Source organism: Falco punctatus (assembly GCF_963210335.1).
Source record: "Falco punctatus genome assembly, chromosome: 14".
In the NCBI taxonomy this organism is placed as follows: domain Eukaryota; kingdom Metazoa; phylum Chordata; class Aves; order Falconiformes; family Falconidae; genus Falco; species Falco punctatus.
Window position 1 is genome coordinate 4,414,516 of NC_137594.1, and position 17,215 is coordinate 4,431,730.

The 17,215-nt window shown below is 43.9% G+C and overlaps 1 protein-coding gene across 18 annotated transcripts in view; it reads right to left on the minus strand.

The window, feature by feature from the left end:
- Positions 1-983: 983 nt before the first annotated feature.
- KLHL36 (kelch like family member 36) overlaps positions 984-17,215 on the minus strand; it is a 100,648-nt gene continuing 84,416 nt past the window's right edge. For 17 of the 18 annotated variants that reach the window (XM_080410708.1, XM_080410705.1, XM_080410716.1 and 14 more), the window contains 4 exons: positions 16,834-16,916; positions 11,898-12,971; positions 10,912-11,069; positions 984-4,374 (listed from right to left, as the gene is read on the minus strand). In XM_080410708.1, the coding sequence (XP_080266834.1) occupies positions 3,819-4,374; positions 10,912-11,069; positions 11,898-12,971; positions 16,834-16,893 (1,848 nt within the window). In that variant the 5' untranslated portion in view covers positions 16,894-16,916 and the 3' untranslated portion in view covers positions 984-3,818. Of the gene's footprint in view, positions 4,375-10,911; positions 11,070-11,897; positions 16,744-16,833; positions 16,917-17,215 lie in introns of those variants that run through there. The other variant, XM_080410700.1, reaches the window with a different exon arrangement.

Sequence of the window (17,215 nt, forward strand, 5' to 3'; positions counted from 1 at the left end):
GCAGTAGTTATTTTTCCCCAGGGCAGGAAGAGCGAGCTGTGCTTCCTGACAAGAAGTAAAATGTTTTACAAAGCTTACAGGTGAAGGCAGTGGTGTGTACAGGTGCGGGAGCCAGGCTGATTCCCTAGGAGCACGGACCAGCAGGATACGCCTTTTCTCTACCACTCTTAATTACTCACTGAGAGAGCTGCTCAGACCTCGACAAGCAAAGCACAAATCCGCTTGTGCCATCCACATTCTCCCTTTCACTCCTGCAGAACGCCAGCGCACCGATTTCACAAAGCAGTTCAGCACTTGGGAGCTTGATTTATTTTCAAGTGTTGTGTGCTATCTGCTAACGCTTCCCACACGATGATAAGCCGTGTCTGGGTACACAACATCCACAATCCAGGGGCACTCTGCCAGACGCTGCTTTTAGCAGCGCTTACTGCCATGGGTCTCGTAGGTGCCAATGGTATTTATTCATTTGCTCCTGTAATAATGGAAACGTGCTTACGGCAACAGCAGGTACGATACCCCAGTGACATCTGGTAACACACAAGATGCCCCAAACTCGCTTATACCCTCTGTTTTTGAAGGGACTATGCCGGATTGGGAACAGTAAAGCTTCCTTTGATGAGTGCTGAGGTTGTATTTTGCCTGTGCAATTAAGTTTAATGTTATGAAGTCCTAACTGTGTTTTATCTACTCCCCATTAAATACTATCTTTGAAACCACTATATAGACCAGCCTGGGTCTTTTGTCACAGCTGCAAAAAATGTGAAAAGTAATTTCTGCCTGCCTGCCTTGGCAAATTATGCAGAAAAGGTGGATTAGCCAAATAAGTTATATTTCTGCTTCCTATTTTTATATTTACCTTCTGCCTATTAAAATGTTTCCACCATTATCAGTGCCACCTAAAAATAATCACAAAATTGCTTCCCTCCAACTTATAGAAAAGGAAAACCTCAATGAAATCAAAACACAAGTCAGATGGTGATGAATACAATATTCTAAACTGGATTTATTTTTTCCAGACATTAATGTAATACATAAACACATTAAAAGAGGGATATAGTAACAGGCAACCCATTAACAGAAACAAAGCAAGTCTTTGAAATCTTTGTCCTATACTTACACATGAAAATGTCCCAGAAAGTTAAGTAGTTGTTAGTCAATATAGCAAGGATTTCAGATATAAAAAAACCCCAAACATCTCATTAATGAGTTTGCCATAACCAAAATGATTGTTTTGGTTTTGTTTTGTAGTGTTTGGTTGGTTTTTTTTAATTTATTTTTAGGATAAAAAAAAGAATAACCATTACTTCATGCAGTGTACAAAGGCTTTAAAATAAATCTGTTAATGCAAATGAAAGACTTACTCCTGGGGCTTTTTTTTAAAAAAAAAAAACAAAAAACAAAACAACCAAAAAAACCTCAAGGAGCTTAACAAAATTAATTTCAACTAGTTTCTTGAATCCCTTCTTGGGACTAAAGAAGAAACCTGTAACTTTCTTGCACTCCAGAAATTTATTCAGAGGTACCTCTTTCAATACAAATATGTTCTTACAATATATCTAAGCATTCTTTAATTTGCAAGAGCTTCAAATGAAATTAAGTGCGAAAATGTTTTCTTAGTGTTTGCTAATTACTGAGGTAAATAGTTGGGGAATAAAAATGAAAAAAAAAAAAAAAAAAAAGGGTAGCTGGGTATCAACTGTACGTACACCAGACAGAAAAAAAAAAAAAAAAAAAAGGCAAATCTGAAATAGATGGTTACGGTGCGCAAGGGAGATGTTAAAGAAGGACTGAGGAAGAAATAACAGCAACAACCAACAGTTCCCCAGCAGAACTTTACACCAAAGCCCTTGAAATCCACTCAGCAGATCACCAATAGCTGAAAATAAAGCGTGTTTATTAGCATGTCTGGCGAGCCGGACAAGAGGCCGTACAATAGTCACAATGATAGCTGCCTGCCCGACAACGCTGGCAACGTAAACGCTGCCCCAACAGCTGCAGCGCATCCCCACCAACCACACAGAGACGAAAAGATCCACCAGATCGTGAGCTCCTGACAGCAACAACGGGTCACGGTTACAGAGCAGTGGCATCTACAGTAAATAATACATGGCAAACAAGAGACTGAGTTAGCAAAATATGTTATAAAAAAGTATAAAAGTTGTTTTTAAAAACTTTCTAAAAATTTCTTCTTTTGGGAAGGAGGAATATTAATCTGTGGCCTGGCATTACTACAATAACTGAAATGGTTGTATCAGATTGCTGGTGATCGACTTCTTGCAAATCAGAGGTGCATTTGTAAAATGCCCCAGGGTGAATGCCTGAACGCTGGCCAGACAGTCGGGGAATTTTAATATCTGCACCAGAATCAACTGTGTTTGTAGAGGGTGGACTAACACTTGGGCTGGAAATCTCTTTACTTGGTATGCATAGGAGAGCGTGACACAGAGGATCTAACAGACGATTTTCAGTTCAGTCCCACTGTCTGGATCCCAGACACAGTCCCTGAGCGTATTTTGGGCCTGTCTTGCTGGGGAAGGTGTTTGGTTGCATGCCTGATGAGCCACGGCTTTAAGTCCTCACCCAAACCCATCAGAAAAGGCTACGCTCATGCAAAGACATTTTGAACTTGGGGGAAAAAAATACTAACAAAAAAAAAAACCAAAAAAAAAAAAGAAGATTAGAGCTATTAGCTCAGGTAAAAAAAACAAGTTGTGTTCTTGAGGGTTACCGAACCCCAGTTAATCATCCTCTGTTTTTGACAGCAGACAAATCTAGTATGGGCCATGACCATGGTGAGGCTTGAGTTAAATGAAGTGGATCCCAGGTTCTACAGCCTGGTAGGGCTGGGAAGGGACTTCATCTTGCTTCAAGTTCACCTGAAGGATCCCTGCCATTTCTCCCCAACATTACGCTGTTCAGCAAACCCCAAACTTGCAGTGAGCTCTATCAGTTTCATCTGCTTTGAAACCCAAGGCAAATCGTGCAGTTTCCCTCCAAATCCTCGAATTCAAGTTCTTCGACCATTTTTTTTTCCCCCTCATTCTCCATGTTTTAAAGCCCAAGAAAACTTGTTGTGGTTAGATATGCAAAGTGCCACAACAAGGGCTGCAAAAGTCATCGCACTTCCCAGATTTCAAAGTTCACAATGGTATCAATCCAAGCCCAAGTAAACCCCATCGATTATTTAGCCACACAGTAAAGTCTTCTTCGTCTTAAGAGTACAGTGGAGTTATTTGCTCTTCGAGCTGATCCGGACCTGCATTCACCAAAACCAGTATTCTCTTTAAACACTCGTGTTCCAGAAATCTGATACTAACAACTCAAGAATGTATTGTAAATTATATTCAATGTTACAAAAATTCAAGACTTACAAAATCAAAGACCTGGTTCATTGGGTTTTCTTTAAGCAGTTGCTTCTGAACTCCTTTGAACTGCCCTGTAACTTCACTTACTCCCCTGCCTCCCTCCCCCCTGACATTATCATCTCAGCCACAGATTCAACCTTACTTAAAAAACGTTGACATAATACTATGTATGTGGAAATGCCATGTACCACAGAAGTAAAAGACTAAGCCTTAACATCCAGGAGAGCAGCACAACCTCTCTTGCTATATCACCCCCCTATATGGTAGGAGGTTGGGGGTTTTTTTTGGTTTCTTTTGTTGTTTTTACCTTAAACATGAGCTTAATCAAAAAAACACATTCAACTGTATGTTCTCTGAGGCTTCAGAAGATGTGTGTGTGTGTCCCCATTTAAAAAGAAAAAGAAAGAATCAAGGTTAGATAGAAATGATTAAAGGGTGGTTATCCAGAAGTAGTCATCTTCCTCTATCTTGATGTTTTTTTGTTTTTGTTTTTTTCTTTTTGTCCTCTGTTTTGGGTTTCAATGCACAGACACATGCAGACACACCGGCAATTGCTTTGGGTAAGTCAGTTCCTTTGTACCACTTATTTTTCTCCTTATCATAAACCTGGACTGTTTTGGAGAAGACCGTTTCCTCCCAGCTGTAGCCTCCGAGGATATAAATCTTGCCTTCCCAAACTGCCACCCCTGACTCACTGTTTGCTTGCAACAGAGGAGCAACTCTGGTCCACTGGTTACACTGAGGGCTGTACGACTCCACACTCAGAATGTCAAAACGAGCCATGGTTTCTATGTTGTCATCGCTGCCACCGATGGAGTAGATACTGTCCTGTAAGGTGCACATGCTGTGCCACCCTCGAGCAGTGATCATCGGCCTCTTCTCCTCCCAAACATCTGTGCGGTAATCATAACACAGCAGGTTTTTTCTATAGGGGCCAATTTGGTAATCGTGGCCTCCTGAAATGTACACAAATTCCTTGTAGACTGTTCCAGCATGGCCATAGGTGAACCTAGGACAGGCAAACAAAAGCGAGCCGACTTAGGACTTAGGAATTTTATCAAGATACACAAAGCATTCAACAAGGACTGGTACTAGAGAAGAAAATAAACAGTAACTAAAGACAGAAGACTCCCTAATCCTGTTAGTTACCCAGTAACTATTCTTATTCGTACCGCTTCACCCTGCACTGCAGAGTGATAAGGTACGACAATCACTTTTTAAGGCATCCTTTTCATACCTGGTCGCTACCGAGCACTAAGGTATGACAATCACTTTTTAAGGCATCCTCTACAGTGTGTCATACAACAGAAGTAACCCATCCTGCTCTAGTTGGCATGGCCTTCACTCCCATTTTCCTGTTCCAGTGCTTGGGTTGGATCAGTCTGAGAGGGCCAGAGAGGAAAAAATCCACATCTCAGCAAGGGTTTCTATGACAGAAAGAGGAAATAATCATGATACCTCTCAGACTTACCAGTAGCAATTAACCAAGAAAAACCAACAAGAAAACTGCTGCTGCCTTCCCCTTCCACAGTTTCAGGATTATGAATCACGTTTCTTACCCACTAGTGCTCACAGCCCAGTTTATTTGCAGTCATGATACATGCAGCGTACTTTTCATGCGCTATCCATCTGCCCTACCACTTCTGCTACACAGGTGGTAACTCCTTCGGTCGCCCCAGGACACGACAACAGACCTCAGTCAATCACAGCTCAGAGTCCACGTTTGAAGTAAGGCAGAATGAGATGGCAGAACCAACGACACGCATGCTGTTTCCACAGGGCAGAGAGAACCCCCCTTTGATCAGCTATAATAAAGCCACTAAAAACCTAGTTCTGGAAGCTGCTCTTAACTTCACACGCTAGGATATACCTGACCAAATCCCTTTGAGCTCTTAGAAGTGGAATGCTAAGGTGAGGGACAGCCCCAGTTTCTTTGAACATACCTTTCCTGCACACACTTTTTTTTTTTTTTTTTTTTTTTGAGGGGGGGGGGGTGTGTGCTAAAAGATGTAGCTGCAGCAGCAGCCACAGCAAAACGTCTCTCACACCAACACAAAAACCCCAAACAATTTAATACCCATAGGGCTGCAGAGCAATATACTCATCAAGCTGCACTCATGAGCCTCTGCTACCCTCCTTTGTAGTAGGACTCAAGAAAAACTCAATCTCTACGGCAGACAAACCTACGCCAGCATTACTTTAGCCTGGAATGCTTTTGAACCATGCCTGAACACGCTCAAAACTCAATGTGGATAGAACCTTGAGCTGTTTTTATTTCACGTGGTAATAGTCTCTCTCAGCTACACAGACAGTATCATAGCTTCTTCCACACACTTAAGTGCCAAGCGCTTGTGTGCCAAGGGGAAAGGGGGAATAGAAAAGAAAACCCATATTTACCCTGGAAGCACAACACTTCTGAGAAAAGCTAAAAGATGTTTATTATTCTAGATGCCTACCAAACCTTCTGATCCCTGACCAGTGTCTGAATCAGATATTTTAACAGGCTCCTGCTATAAAAACCAGAAAAATCCTTGACACACTTGGCCTAATGCTGAGTGACCAGGACAAACCTTCCAACTACAGAGGCTGGAGCACCATCCCTGGACACCTTGCACAGGTGGCTTCAGACCTGTACTGATTCTTAGCCACTCAGAAAAAAAGAAAGAAAGAAAGAAAGAAAAAAAAAAGAAAAAGGAAAAAAAAAAAAAAAAAAAAAAAAGAGAGAGAGGACTAAGGCATAGTTATGAGACTTTATCCAAAACGGCAACTCAAAAAATTCCACAGCTCATGATCTGCCTAACCATGGAAGCACGTAACTCGTGCTCGGTGCTTCATTTTGACACGAAATATCATGAGCACACGCACTCCGGCTTTCACACCTGCCAGAAACGCTACAGCAGGTATAGCATACAGAGATGCTGCTCTGCCTTGTTTGTGGTCTCTTACAGACAAGAACTGGTAGCGTAAGTCTCTAGTGGCACTCAGTCTGGTCGCTACAGTCTTTGCTTCTCTATATACACTGGAACAGGTCTCAGAAAGTAGACTACCTGTCTGGGAGGTGGGATGGGAAACTTAAATTCACTCCTTTTCTCAAACTGCATTAGATTTTAAACCTACATCTAACCAGCAAGCTGCCCAGGGGACGTGCAGTGCACTCCGCTGCAGAGGTTGCATCAGATAACAGATAGTTATGAGGAGTCAGAAGGAGAAATGCGCAATGGCACGGAATTCAACACAAAGCCCAGGGTTATGGTACTGCTGATAGCAATCACACTACATCTACCATTTGGGGAGGGGGGGGGGGAAACCAACAAAAAACCCTGTAAGTTAAGAAAAACGTGAGTGACCTTTGCAGAAGCAGGTTAAATGTTTTCCTGCACTAACTGGAAAGTGGAATTCTGTACGGGTAAGCAAGCAATAGGCACTTTCTCTCAAGCACACGTGTGCAGTCTAGCATAGACAGCTACAGAAAAAGCACTGATGCTTTTCTCTTTGCCTCAGTCAATGGCTATAGCTAGCGAACAGCAATAGCTACAAGAGTAATTTGAAAGAGGCAATCGTATCTGAAACATCAAATCAATCCTCAGATGGTTATTTTCCAATATAGGGAGATTACCCATTGAAATACGTTAGAAGTGTTTCACTTTGCCTGACTCCTAAAAACCTCATCCAAAATTGCACATACTCGGCTTCCCATTAATAAAGAACTGCGTGAAACTTAATGCACAAATTGAAAACAATCAATAAAAATCCTTTCTGCAAGCTCTACGGTTTAAACAGAGGCATTTCTAAACATGCAACAGAACAGGACACTTCAATACAGTGGGGCCAGACATCCTCCAACAGAAAGCATCAAGCATTTTGGCAGTATTATATGTAAGAGTGGCCAGCAAAAGATAAAGAGGCCTTAAGGAGAAAGAAGTTTTGACTCATAACATCTGCTAGAGCCAGTCACTGATTTTGAATGACTTACCCAGATACAACGCTGCAAAAATTCAGTTTCTGACCCAGTAACACCATTCAGTAAATGCTGAAAAAAATCTACCATTTGTTTTCTTAAACAGAAGAACACTTGGCCTAACTCGATAAAGCTTTGGGAATCCCCTACTCCAACCAAAGTCCAGACAAGCTGTGGTTGCTTTGAATCTCAGTGTCCACCAGTTGCAACCCTGCGAGATTATTCATGACTAGCACAGCAGATGCCATCATTCCTTAACCTGTTCCAACACATTTTCTCATACAACTTTTTTCAGTTGTTTTGCCAAACTTTAACCTAGGGCCACTCAATTAATTTCACCGATGTCTGCAGCAGAATTTTTCATGGTCTATTCAGATGAGAACACACTGCACCGACTTCTGCTGTGCCAAGCTTGTCAGCCACTGCTGCTCCCTTCTGGGCTAGAAACTATGGCAACAACTGCTCCCAAAGAGCCTGGGAAAACGGTGGGGAAAAAAATAATATATATATATATAGGGCCTCTCTGAAGAATGGGAAAGGTATCCTACAACCAAGGGACCCTAATGAGAGTCAGGCAAAATTCACTTGTTGCAGACTTGGATCAGGCCCCCCCCTTGGATAGCTTGGCTGAAGTTTTCCCCGTTAAGCATCTGCCTCAAGAAGCTGTGTTTTCTTCTCCAGTAAGACACCATTATTTCCATCAAAACAGCTCAGCTCCTTCCAAGAAAGTGGTTAGGGAAAACGATGTGTTGCTTTGACCACGCTGGGTGGGAAGGGGTGGGGTGAGGGGGGTGAAGAAGAGATAAAAAAGAGCTTGCAAAGCTGTTCCTTAGACGAGCATGACTGTGCCTGCGTACAGCAACACGGACACGGGACTTGGCAGCAGACAGGATGCATGTGTATTCAGGGACACATCCATTGCTCTTCTGAAAATCTGCACACATGGCAAACTATAAACCTTGGGAAGGAAAAAAACTAAAACTATTTTCTGGACGTTCAGAGCTGAAGCTTTAACAAATAACCTCTGAGAGTCCAACACCACACAGCTCAAACCTGAACTATTCAAGCCTACACCCTAGAACGACCTCAACGTGCCTATCACTCCAGGGAATCGTCTCCCAGGCTCTCGGACTGCTGGCTTGGAGCAGTCAGAAACAACACCAGAGGTGCGGGCTGGGACCCTGCTTCTGGTGGCCATGCTCCTAAGAGGACAAAAAAAATCTGCACGTGTTCTCTTCAGAGGGAAGAAGAGAGAAAAATGCAGGAAGCAAGGCAGCTACGCTGGGACGTGCTGCCCGATCGGGCAATTAGGAAGCAGACGACTGGAGCTTCTGATTTCCTCTACGTGAGGAGAAAAGATTTGCTGCTAGAATAGGGCTGGGGAAGATGTTATTTGGGTAAAAACAGTAACTACAATCAGTTTGAGCAACAAAAAACTGTGGTGGGGAGGAAACAGAGATCACATCAAGAATATGCTGAAGGGAAGACAGGAGTAGGCAGAAGGAACTGTAGCTAGCATGCTGTCTTCCAGTCTTGAGTAGATCACAAAATCCTCTCTCATCCTTTCTCCACTGTCCGCAGACCTATCTGAAGTACATCAGGAAATGACTGCCCAGATCCCCTTCAGCAGCCCCCCACACCGGCCAGAGCCACCCCTCTCCCCCTGGGCTCAAGCAGCATTCACTTGTCCCTGCACGCAGAAAGGTTCCGTCCTGTTGTCCACCACTATGCTGATTTTTGCCTTTTGCAACCCGCATGAAGTTTTTTTTGCTTTATTCCTTCCATGCAGAAAAACGGTTGTTGCTAACAACCGAGGCAAGTGTTCTCCACAAGGAGAGAGGGCCGAAGACAGAAAATCTGAAGGTACTGAGTGTCCATTAAGATCTAAAGACACATGAACGCGCAAGACAGCAGCTAAGTGGAAAAGTGGGAAACTATCTAGTTCGCTACACAGCTGCACAAACACCTGACCTGGCTCCAGGGACGGCTAGCATGGGCTGAGGACAGAGCAGGCAGGAAGAAAGGATGCAGAACTATTTTTTGGGGGATGCAGCAATAACTTAAAATAGTCACTGTACTACAAGCCTAACCCTGCAGCTCAGCAGCCAGCTAAGGCGGTGCAAGTGGGGTTATGCCGTAAGGGGGGACTTTTGCCTAGTCCAAGCAGATCAACTAGGCAACTTAGTAAAAAATTAACACCCCCCACATCAAAATTCACTTTTAAATGCTGCAGCTGCAAAATTCCCAAAGCCAACACACAGGCAGCAGTAGGGACATGCAGACAAACAGCTGCTTCTCAGGCAGCTTACAGTCTGGTTGGCTTAAGCCAACTAGGCAAGTTCCCCCAGAATCATTTATGAGTAAAAATATCTATACCTGTTCTAAGGTGAGCATTTTTCTAACAACAGAGTTGTCAGGTCACATCTACATAGAAGAAAAGAAAAGCTGTGCTACAATTTCTAGGAGGCGTTACTGAAATCTCACAGGTCACCACAATTAACGGAAGGGCTTAGCAGCCGAAGATACTCTCATGCACAACTTCCCAGGGAAGACTGTGGTGTTTAGCCTCAACTGCTAGATCTGCCTATGTGGGCAGAAATAAAATAGAAGAAAAACATCCTGCTTCTGAAGAGCACTCGAGCCCAGCTGTTAGCCTGGATCAGACTCGCATTGCAGCACCTGCCCAAAATAGAACTGGGCAACAGGCTTCTGTGCCTTCACTGGCTGCCTATGGCGCTGCTGCTCTGCAGCTAAGGGAATAAGGGGAAAAAGAACCCTGAACTCTAAAATCAAATTGCAAGTATCTTGTTCATGATGCCACTAAGAAAGCAAGCACTGCTGCTGAAGCTGGATGTTTCAGACATCACGAAAATACCATCTGTATAGCCAATACTCCTGTAATTTCCATGAATGTGAAATATCACTAAATCTAAACAGCTGTTTGAAAATGAAATGCTATTGTACCATGCTTACAAAGTCACCACTCAAATGCTGACTCAAAACACCAGCAATGTCCTGTGCTGCTGTTACAAGATGCACCGCAGTACTAAAGCCTCTCAACAGCAGAGCAGCTAAGTTTTAACTCAGACTGAAAGAAAGAGAGGTCACATCTACTGGGATTACCTATCTGCAATACAGGTAAAGAGGGTTTATCTGCAACAGCCAACCTGAGCAGTCAAACTGAGAGAAACACCTTACATGGAAAACAATCACACCAATGTGGCAAAGGCCAAATAAACCATAAAAGTCTTTGATCAAGATCTAAACAGTGCCTCTGAAAGTATTTAACTCGAGAAAAACATTTTAAGGATAGTAGAAAGAAATTACAACAACTCTCCCCCCCATCCTTCAGACACACCTCAGGACAAGGACAACAACTAAAACCAATCAAGCTGATAGAGGCACCCCGACTGAAAGAGCTGGTTGCTCAAATACTAAATGTTGAAATGGTTTGTTACTTGCCGATACCGTGTTGGTTATATATTCCCTTGCTTCCCTTCTAGAAACACCCATTCATCACCTAAAGTCACACAAGCTCCCTTTACAACCATTCTTCAACCACAGGAAAACTTTCCAAACATCTGTTACCTGGGCAAGCCTGCGATATAGGACCATGAATCTTTCTGAGGACTGTAGGTCTCAACCGAAGAAAGAGCCCCATTTTCATTCCTGCCACCAACAGCTACCAGCATGTCGGTAATAGCTCCCAGGTAGAAATCTACACGGCGCTGTCTCATGGAGGCGACCTGTCAAAAAAACCCACCAAAATAACACGCTGACATCTTCAAGCATCTGGTAAGCAAGCTGACTTCAGGTATATTCATGTCTGCGGGCAGGATAGTTGCTTCTTCCCATTTATTTGGAAAGGTGAGCTGCTGGGTTTGACCATTATATTCATAAAATACTTTTGGTTTTCTGCAGTAGCATGTCACATAGCACTCATTTTCAAGAAAGGGGACAACAGGAAGCATCTATGGGAGAGGTAACTCTTAAGTGTTTTTGTGTTACATGGGCCTCCCTCCAAAACTCTGCAAGAAACATATATTGGATTCACTCGGACCCACAAATGAACCACACAGGATGACTGGTTCGTATCAGAACCTGTGCTGTCCGCAGGGTTTTACAGCGGGACTGGAAGTGAACAGCTGCTTCTAAGAGACACTTCGCGCAGAGACATTTGACAAGCGTCAGAGACATTTTCTTTTTACATTAGACCCGTTTTTGATTTAGCTGTTGCTTGACAAAGATGAACTAAGCAGTCACCTCTGTACGTCCATTCTAGCATTATTCCCGCAAGTAATCTAAAAAGTCGCAGGTGGGTGCTGACCAGGAATTTCACGGATGAAATGCCCAGATCCCAAGTGAAGTTGAAAATCTGCCCCAAACCCTTTCACTGTAACTTAAGCATTCCCACAAAGGATTCAAGTAGCTCCTTGTTCAACTTAACTTGAATTTCCATTTGCAAGTGTTGCTACGTTGGCTACTCTAATGAGCCCTGTCCTTCCACCAAAAAGAAGAAAACACTCTAAACATTAAGGACTTCAAACAGAGAAATAATACAGCTTAAGTCTCACCTTTATCCACTGGTTACAGCGGGGATCATACCTATATAGGAGATTTGAAGCTGCATCCCCTCCATTGTCTCTTGAAAAGCTGCCTCCAGCTATGAAGATGAAGCCTCCCAAGACTGCAACACAGTGGTGACTTCGCCTGGCCGGGAGAGGGGTCTCTGCTACCCACTGCCCCTTCCTGGTGTCCAAGAAGCAGGTATCATCGCTCAGTTCCAGGCACCGTTCGGAAACCTCCCCTCCCACAAAGAGGAGCCTCTCCTCGCAGGTCCGCAGGGCCGTCCGCTTGTTTTGCAGCACTGGCTGAGCCGTGACGTTGTTATGATAGTTCACTGCCTCCTCTATAAACCCCTCACAGTTTGCTTCTTTGGGAAGAAGAGAGCAGACAGCAGGCTTGACTCGATGGAGGAGATCGCTTTTAGGTATCAAGGGAAAGTGAATGTTATCCAGAACCTGGTAAGCCTCGTTCTCCCTTTCCGGGTACTGGGTGAGCCACTGCAACGCAGCCTGCAGCAAGTCGTGCTCACACTCCTGCTGCACGTTGCTGCTGTCCAGGTATTGGCACAACTTCTGCAAGGAAATGTTCTGCAGGAAGTCTGGGGTGAAGGACAGCGTGCCAAAGTTCTGCAGGATGAAAGAATCAATGTAGGAGTCAAGGCGCTTCAGGTTGTAAATAGAGGCTAGCTCTTGCAGGTACAAATAGTTCTCCTCGCTCACTTCATTCTCCAGATACTCACAACAGAAGTCGACCACCTTCCAGATCTGGAGCAGGTGAGCTGTTTCGAGCACGTAGTCGATATTGCCTCCATCTAAAGACAGCTCGCTGCCGTAAAGGAAATCCACCACAGCCTTGAGACCAATGTAAGAGGCTCCAAAAAGTTCAACCTCTTTTTGGTGGGCTTCTCGCATACCAATGGTGAACATAGAGTTGAAGTAGTCACTGCAAACAGCAAGGAGGTTCCGATGGGCTGGGACCCTCTGCTCATCCACCACGAGGACAATGTCACAGAAGAGGCCTCGGTGCCTCTGCTCATTCAGGCTCTGAAGAACTAGGCTAGAGTGGTCATCCCACCTGTACACCTGCAATAAACACACAGTTATCAGGCAGATGTTATCTTCACCGAGATAAATTTCAGTGTGCACAAAGAATTTTCCCATTAGATGTAGTCATAGACGAGACAGAGAAAGCTTACTTGTGCTGCACATTTATACGAAATTCTGACTTGAGACAGCTGGCAAGCAACACAGCATGAGCCCCAGCTCCTCACCTTCACTTTGAAAGGCCTATACGTAGGCTTTTGCTGCTTCTTACTCCCTGTTTTTTATCATTTACTCCTACCTCCTCCACAACGCTGCATCCAAACCTCCTCCTTGATGATTTGGACAGGCACAATTTTCTGAAACTCTGCCACTCATTGTCTTCGGGACATCTTACTGACAGTTCCTTTCTTACTTGTCCCCCAAACGACTCCTTACAGAATTCTTCTCAACTAAGCTACTTGCTCAATATTTGGAGCTGGAGACACACAGGCAGCATTATGCCAAATTTTCATTCAGCCCATGTATTGTTTGGGTTAGTGCTTACTTGACAGCTACCCCTTCTTAAATCTTTTCAGAAGTCTGCATTTCTAAGCTCGTTAGGGTAAAACCCCTCTCTTTCTTTCCACATTATTCCAGGCACACACACTGCATTCAAAAATAATAGCTGTTTATTTATGTGCAAAGCCACACATGTGGATAACTTATTCCCACGAGATTTCTACTTGCTTCCAGAAGCTGAGGTAGTTTTTGTTTTCATGAATATGACCAAATATTTTTCTTTTAAAGAAAGGGGAAAATGCCCTCAGAACATGTCCGTTAAGTGCCCTTCTGGGATCCCTCTGGTCCAGACACTCTTCCCATCAGCTCTGTACGTGCCACAGAGCTTTTGAGGCAACCACTGTTTGCCTCTTTCTCACAGACTGACGTTACTAGTCCTAAGAAAAGACAGAACGGAAATGTTTTGTCACCCCTTGAATGTCCTGCAGAACACGCAGCTGAAGGGGCTGGTCACCCCTGTATGCGAAGTGACACAGCTTGAAGGATTATCCTTCCGGAGGGATGGAAAGCTCGATGATACAGTCAGTTCCCTTGTGCTCTCTCTTAATAAAAGCCAGGTTAAGTTAAATGCAAGTACATAACTTTAATTACCAAATCTAAAACACGCAGAGTTGCAGAGCCTGTAGGAACATGTAAGAGAAGGCAGCACATCTTTGTATCGTACCTAAGTCAGCTGTGAACAGTCCTGGCTGTAGGACCCTGGGTCTTGCCCAGCTCTACGCTGTCAGAGTGCGTTCCCAGAAGTGACACCCTGAAAAGGTGTCTCAGTCCGTTTCGACACTGAAAACGGTCACACAGATGACCTGAGGTCTCTTCAAGCCTCTGAGGCATTCAACCTTTCCTTCACCAAACTGTTGCTTCTCCTAGAAATCCTATCTGTGGCTTTCCTGGTTTCCCAAACAGAAAGCACATGATTGCTGCTGTCTGGCTAAACCATTAATGGGTTGGTTAAACCATGGTGAGACAACCTCTCTAAACACCTGGATGGGAAAGGTTCAAGTCCTAGAGCCAGGGTTTTTTTCTTCCTCTGCACACAACCCTCGCTCTACATATGCACTCTGTGTACATCATTTGGTAATTGTACTTTTACATGATGAGATAACCAGGATTAAGGTACGCAGCTCACCACTGTCCAGACATGATGGCAGCCAATCATCCTGAGCTAACTCCAACCTCGGGAGCCTGACCTCCCACAACTGCCTTTCAGCAGTCCGTGGAATAGCGACAGGCAGTCCGCCAAAGATCAGACCCAAATTAATAACCAAATGTGCTGCTCTTAGCGTGATATCCCAGTGGCTTCTCTTTAGTTTTGCTTACGCTCTTTGCTAAACAATGGAGACGCAGCTGCCAAAAAGCCTTCTGTTGGAGTAACTTTGTACGTGCAAGTGTACAGAGTTAAACCAATCTAAGTGAAGAGGCTTCAATAATTCTAAGTCTTCTGGACCAAAACTCTTTAATTTGCCTTATACTCATTGCCTCATCCTACCTCAGAACTTAAAAAAGAGATCTATGGCATAGACAAAGTAACTTCCACTGAGGAGTAAAACTGCCAGAGACCTGTAATACAAGAAAATATGGGCTTTAAGGACTGTACAGTTTTTTATCTTAATTTTTCTGAGGTTGAGAAACGCTGATCTCATACAGGAGCCCAAGCAGAGACCAGGGGATGGAGCAGGTGGCAAAGTACAAACCATGCATTTGAGGCAACCGTGATAAAAAAATCGTGGATGAACAGACAATAACCTCTTACAGCACCCTCTTCTGAATCTCATGGGGACTCATGGGGGACAATTACTGGGTTAAACCAAAAACATATTCTCTCTCATCTCTGTAAATTGGCTGATCATTTCTCTCTAATATTCTCTAATACCACCATCGTGCATAACAAGATTACACCAGAATATAAGATTTGCCAGAGATCCTTATTTACTTAGCTGGTTGTTGAGTCAGCAGCATAATCCTGACTGCAAATACGCCTGACAACTTGTACTCCTCAAATCCTTGTTGTCACGTAGAACTGCTGCTACTTCAGAAATCAAGCATAAAATCATTACGTATGGCACTGGGTGGACTCAGAATATATTAACATATTTCAGCCACTTAGCAAGTTCATCTGTTCAGTGAGCAATTATCAGAAGCTGATAGCTGCACGTTTCAAAACCAAGACTAATTTCATACTAAACACGAACATCTTTCTCAAGCTATTTATATTCTGTAGAACAGCTTTAGCATTATCTAGTAATTCTAAATTTAACAGATAGTGACAGCTGCTGCCTAAGCAAGAAAATAAAACAATGCTGTCAAGTTAATTAATTTTCAATTTGATGAATTATTATTACATTCAGACTAAACCATTTAAATGGTAGACAGGATCAGCACTCAGGGAAAGATTATATTGGTAGGGATGCACTTAAAAATTAGTCCTAGCTATCTTTTATCAATTGTATTACAGCAGTATTTTAACTTCTTTCTGATCCAAAGATCTAATTCCTTTCAAATCATTAATGCAGTCCCACTACTCGTCAGTGATGTGCAGGAAAATGAGATCTGCCTCATTCAACTTTTTAAAGACAGATACAGGCACCGAAAAGTTTCTCTTTTCTAGCCGCTGTCGGTAGTACAAGGTACTTGCTCTGCAGCTTCTATAACCTAGTGCTCGCACTAGAACAGAAAAGCGGTTTTCATGGGTATGAAACAAAGTGAACGTAATAATTACATCTGACAATAATGTCTTACAGATCTCTGGCCACCATCCTGATGACCTGCTAAAGAGCTACCCAAGATGGATTTCCAACTAAAAAACAGTGGATTTGTGCAGACAGAGATTCCATACAAAGAAAATTAACCTCAAAACCAAAGAAAACATCTCAAGTTCACCCGAATAACCACTGTCTGCAGGACCAGGACTCCCGTCTCGTACAAAACGAAGACTAAATCTAAAGAGTAATCCCAGCTTTGCTTCTGTAACTAGCTTGGATTTTAAGAGATGGATCAGTAGGAAAAATTCCCAAAATAAACACAGTGCATGTAACTCTGCTGCAACGATGTGGTTTTCTTTTTTAAGTTATGAGTCATGATGAACAGATGCCCATTTGCTGCTGGTTTTTTGTGTGTGGGGTTGTTTTTTTTTTTTTTTTAATCACTAGGTAGTAACTTCTTTATCAAAAATATTTGAGCAGGTAGCCCATTTTCATCTCTCTTTTTAAAAGCTCAGCATATTCATAGTCCCCCCGAAGCAGCCCATCCAAATGACAGCCTTTTCTGCACACACACACACACACCCCCCTGCTTCTTGTTATTTCTGACTTGTTTTTTTTCGGCAGGCAACACAAACCGTACAGACCTTTGAGGATTCACTTATCTTGTGTGGGCGACAGATCCTGGTCTGCCTGGTCCCCTCCATGCCGGGCCGGTGTCCCCAGGGCTCTGGAACAGAAGGAGCCGTCAGCCGCGCCGCCCCCGCACCGCGCCCCGCACATCGCACGGCCCAGGCCGCCCGCACACGCTCATCTGCGGCTGGAAAGCGGTTCGAGTTTTAAAAAAAAAAGTATTTTTTGTCGCTCGCTGGCGGTGTTCTCTGGTGTGACTGACGCCGGGCTGTGTCAACGAGTCGGGGGCCCGCGGGCGGTACCGGCGCTCACCGCCGGCTCCCGCAACGGCTGCAGCGGGCGCGGCGCTACCCGGGCCGCGGCCCCTGGGCCCCCGGCGGGCACCGAGCACCGGGC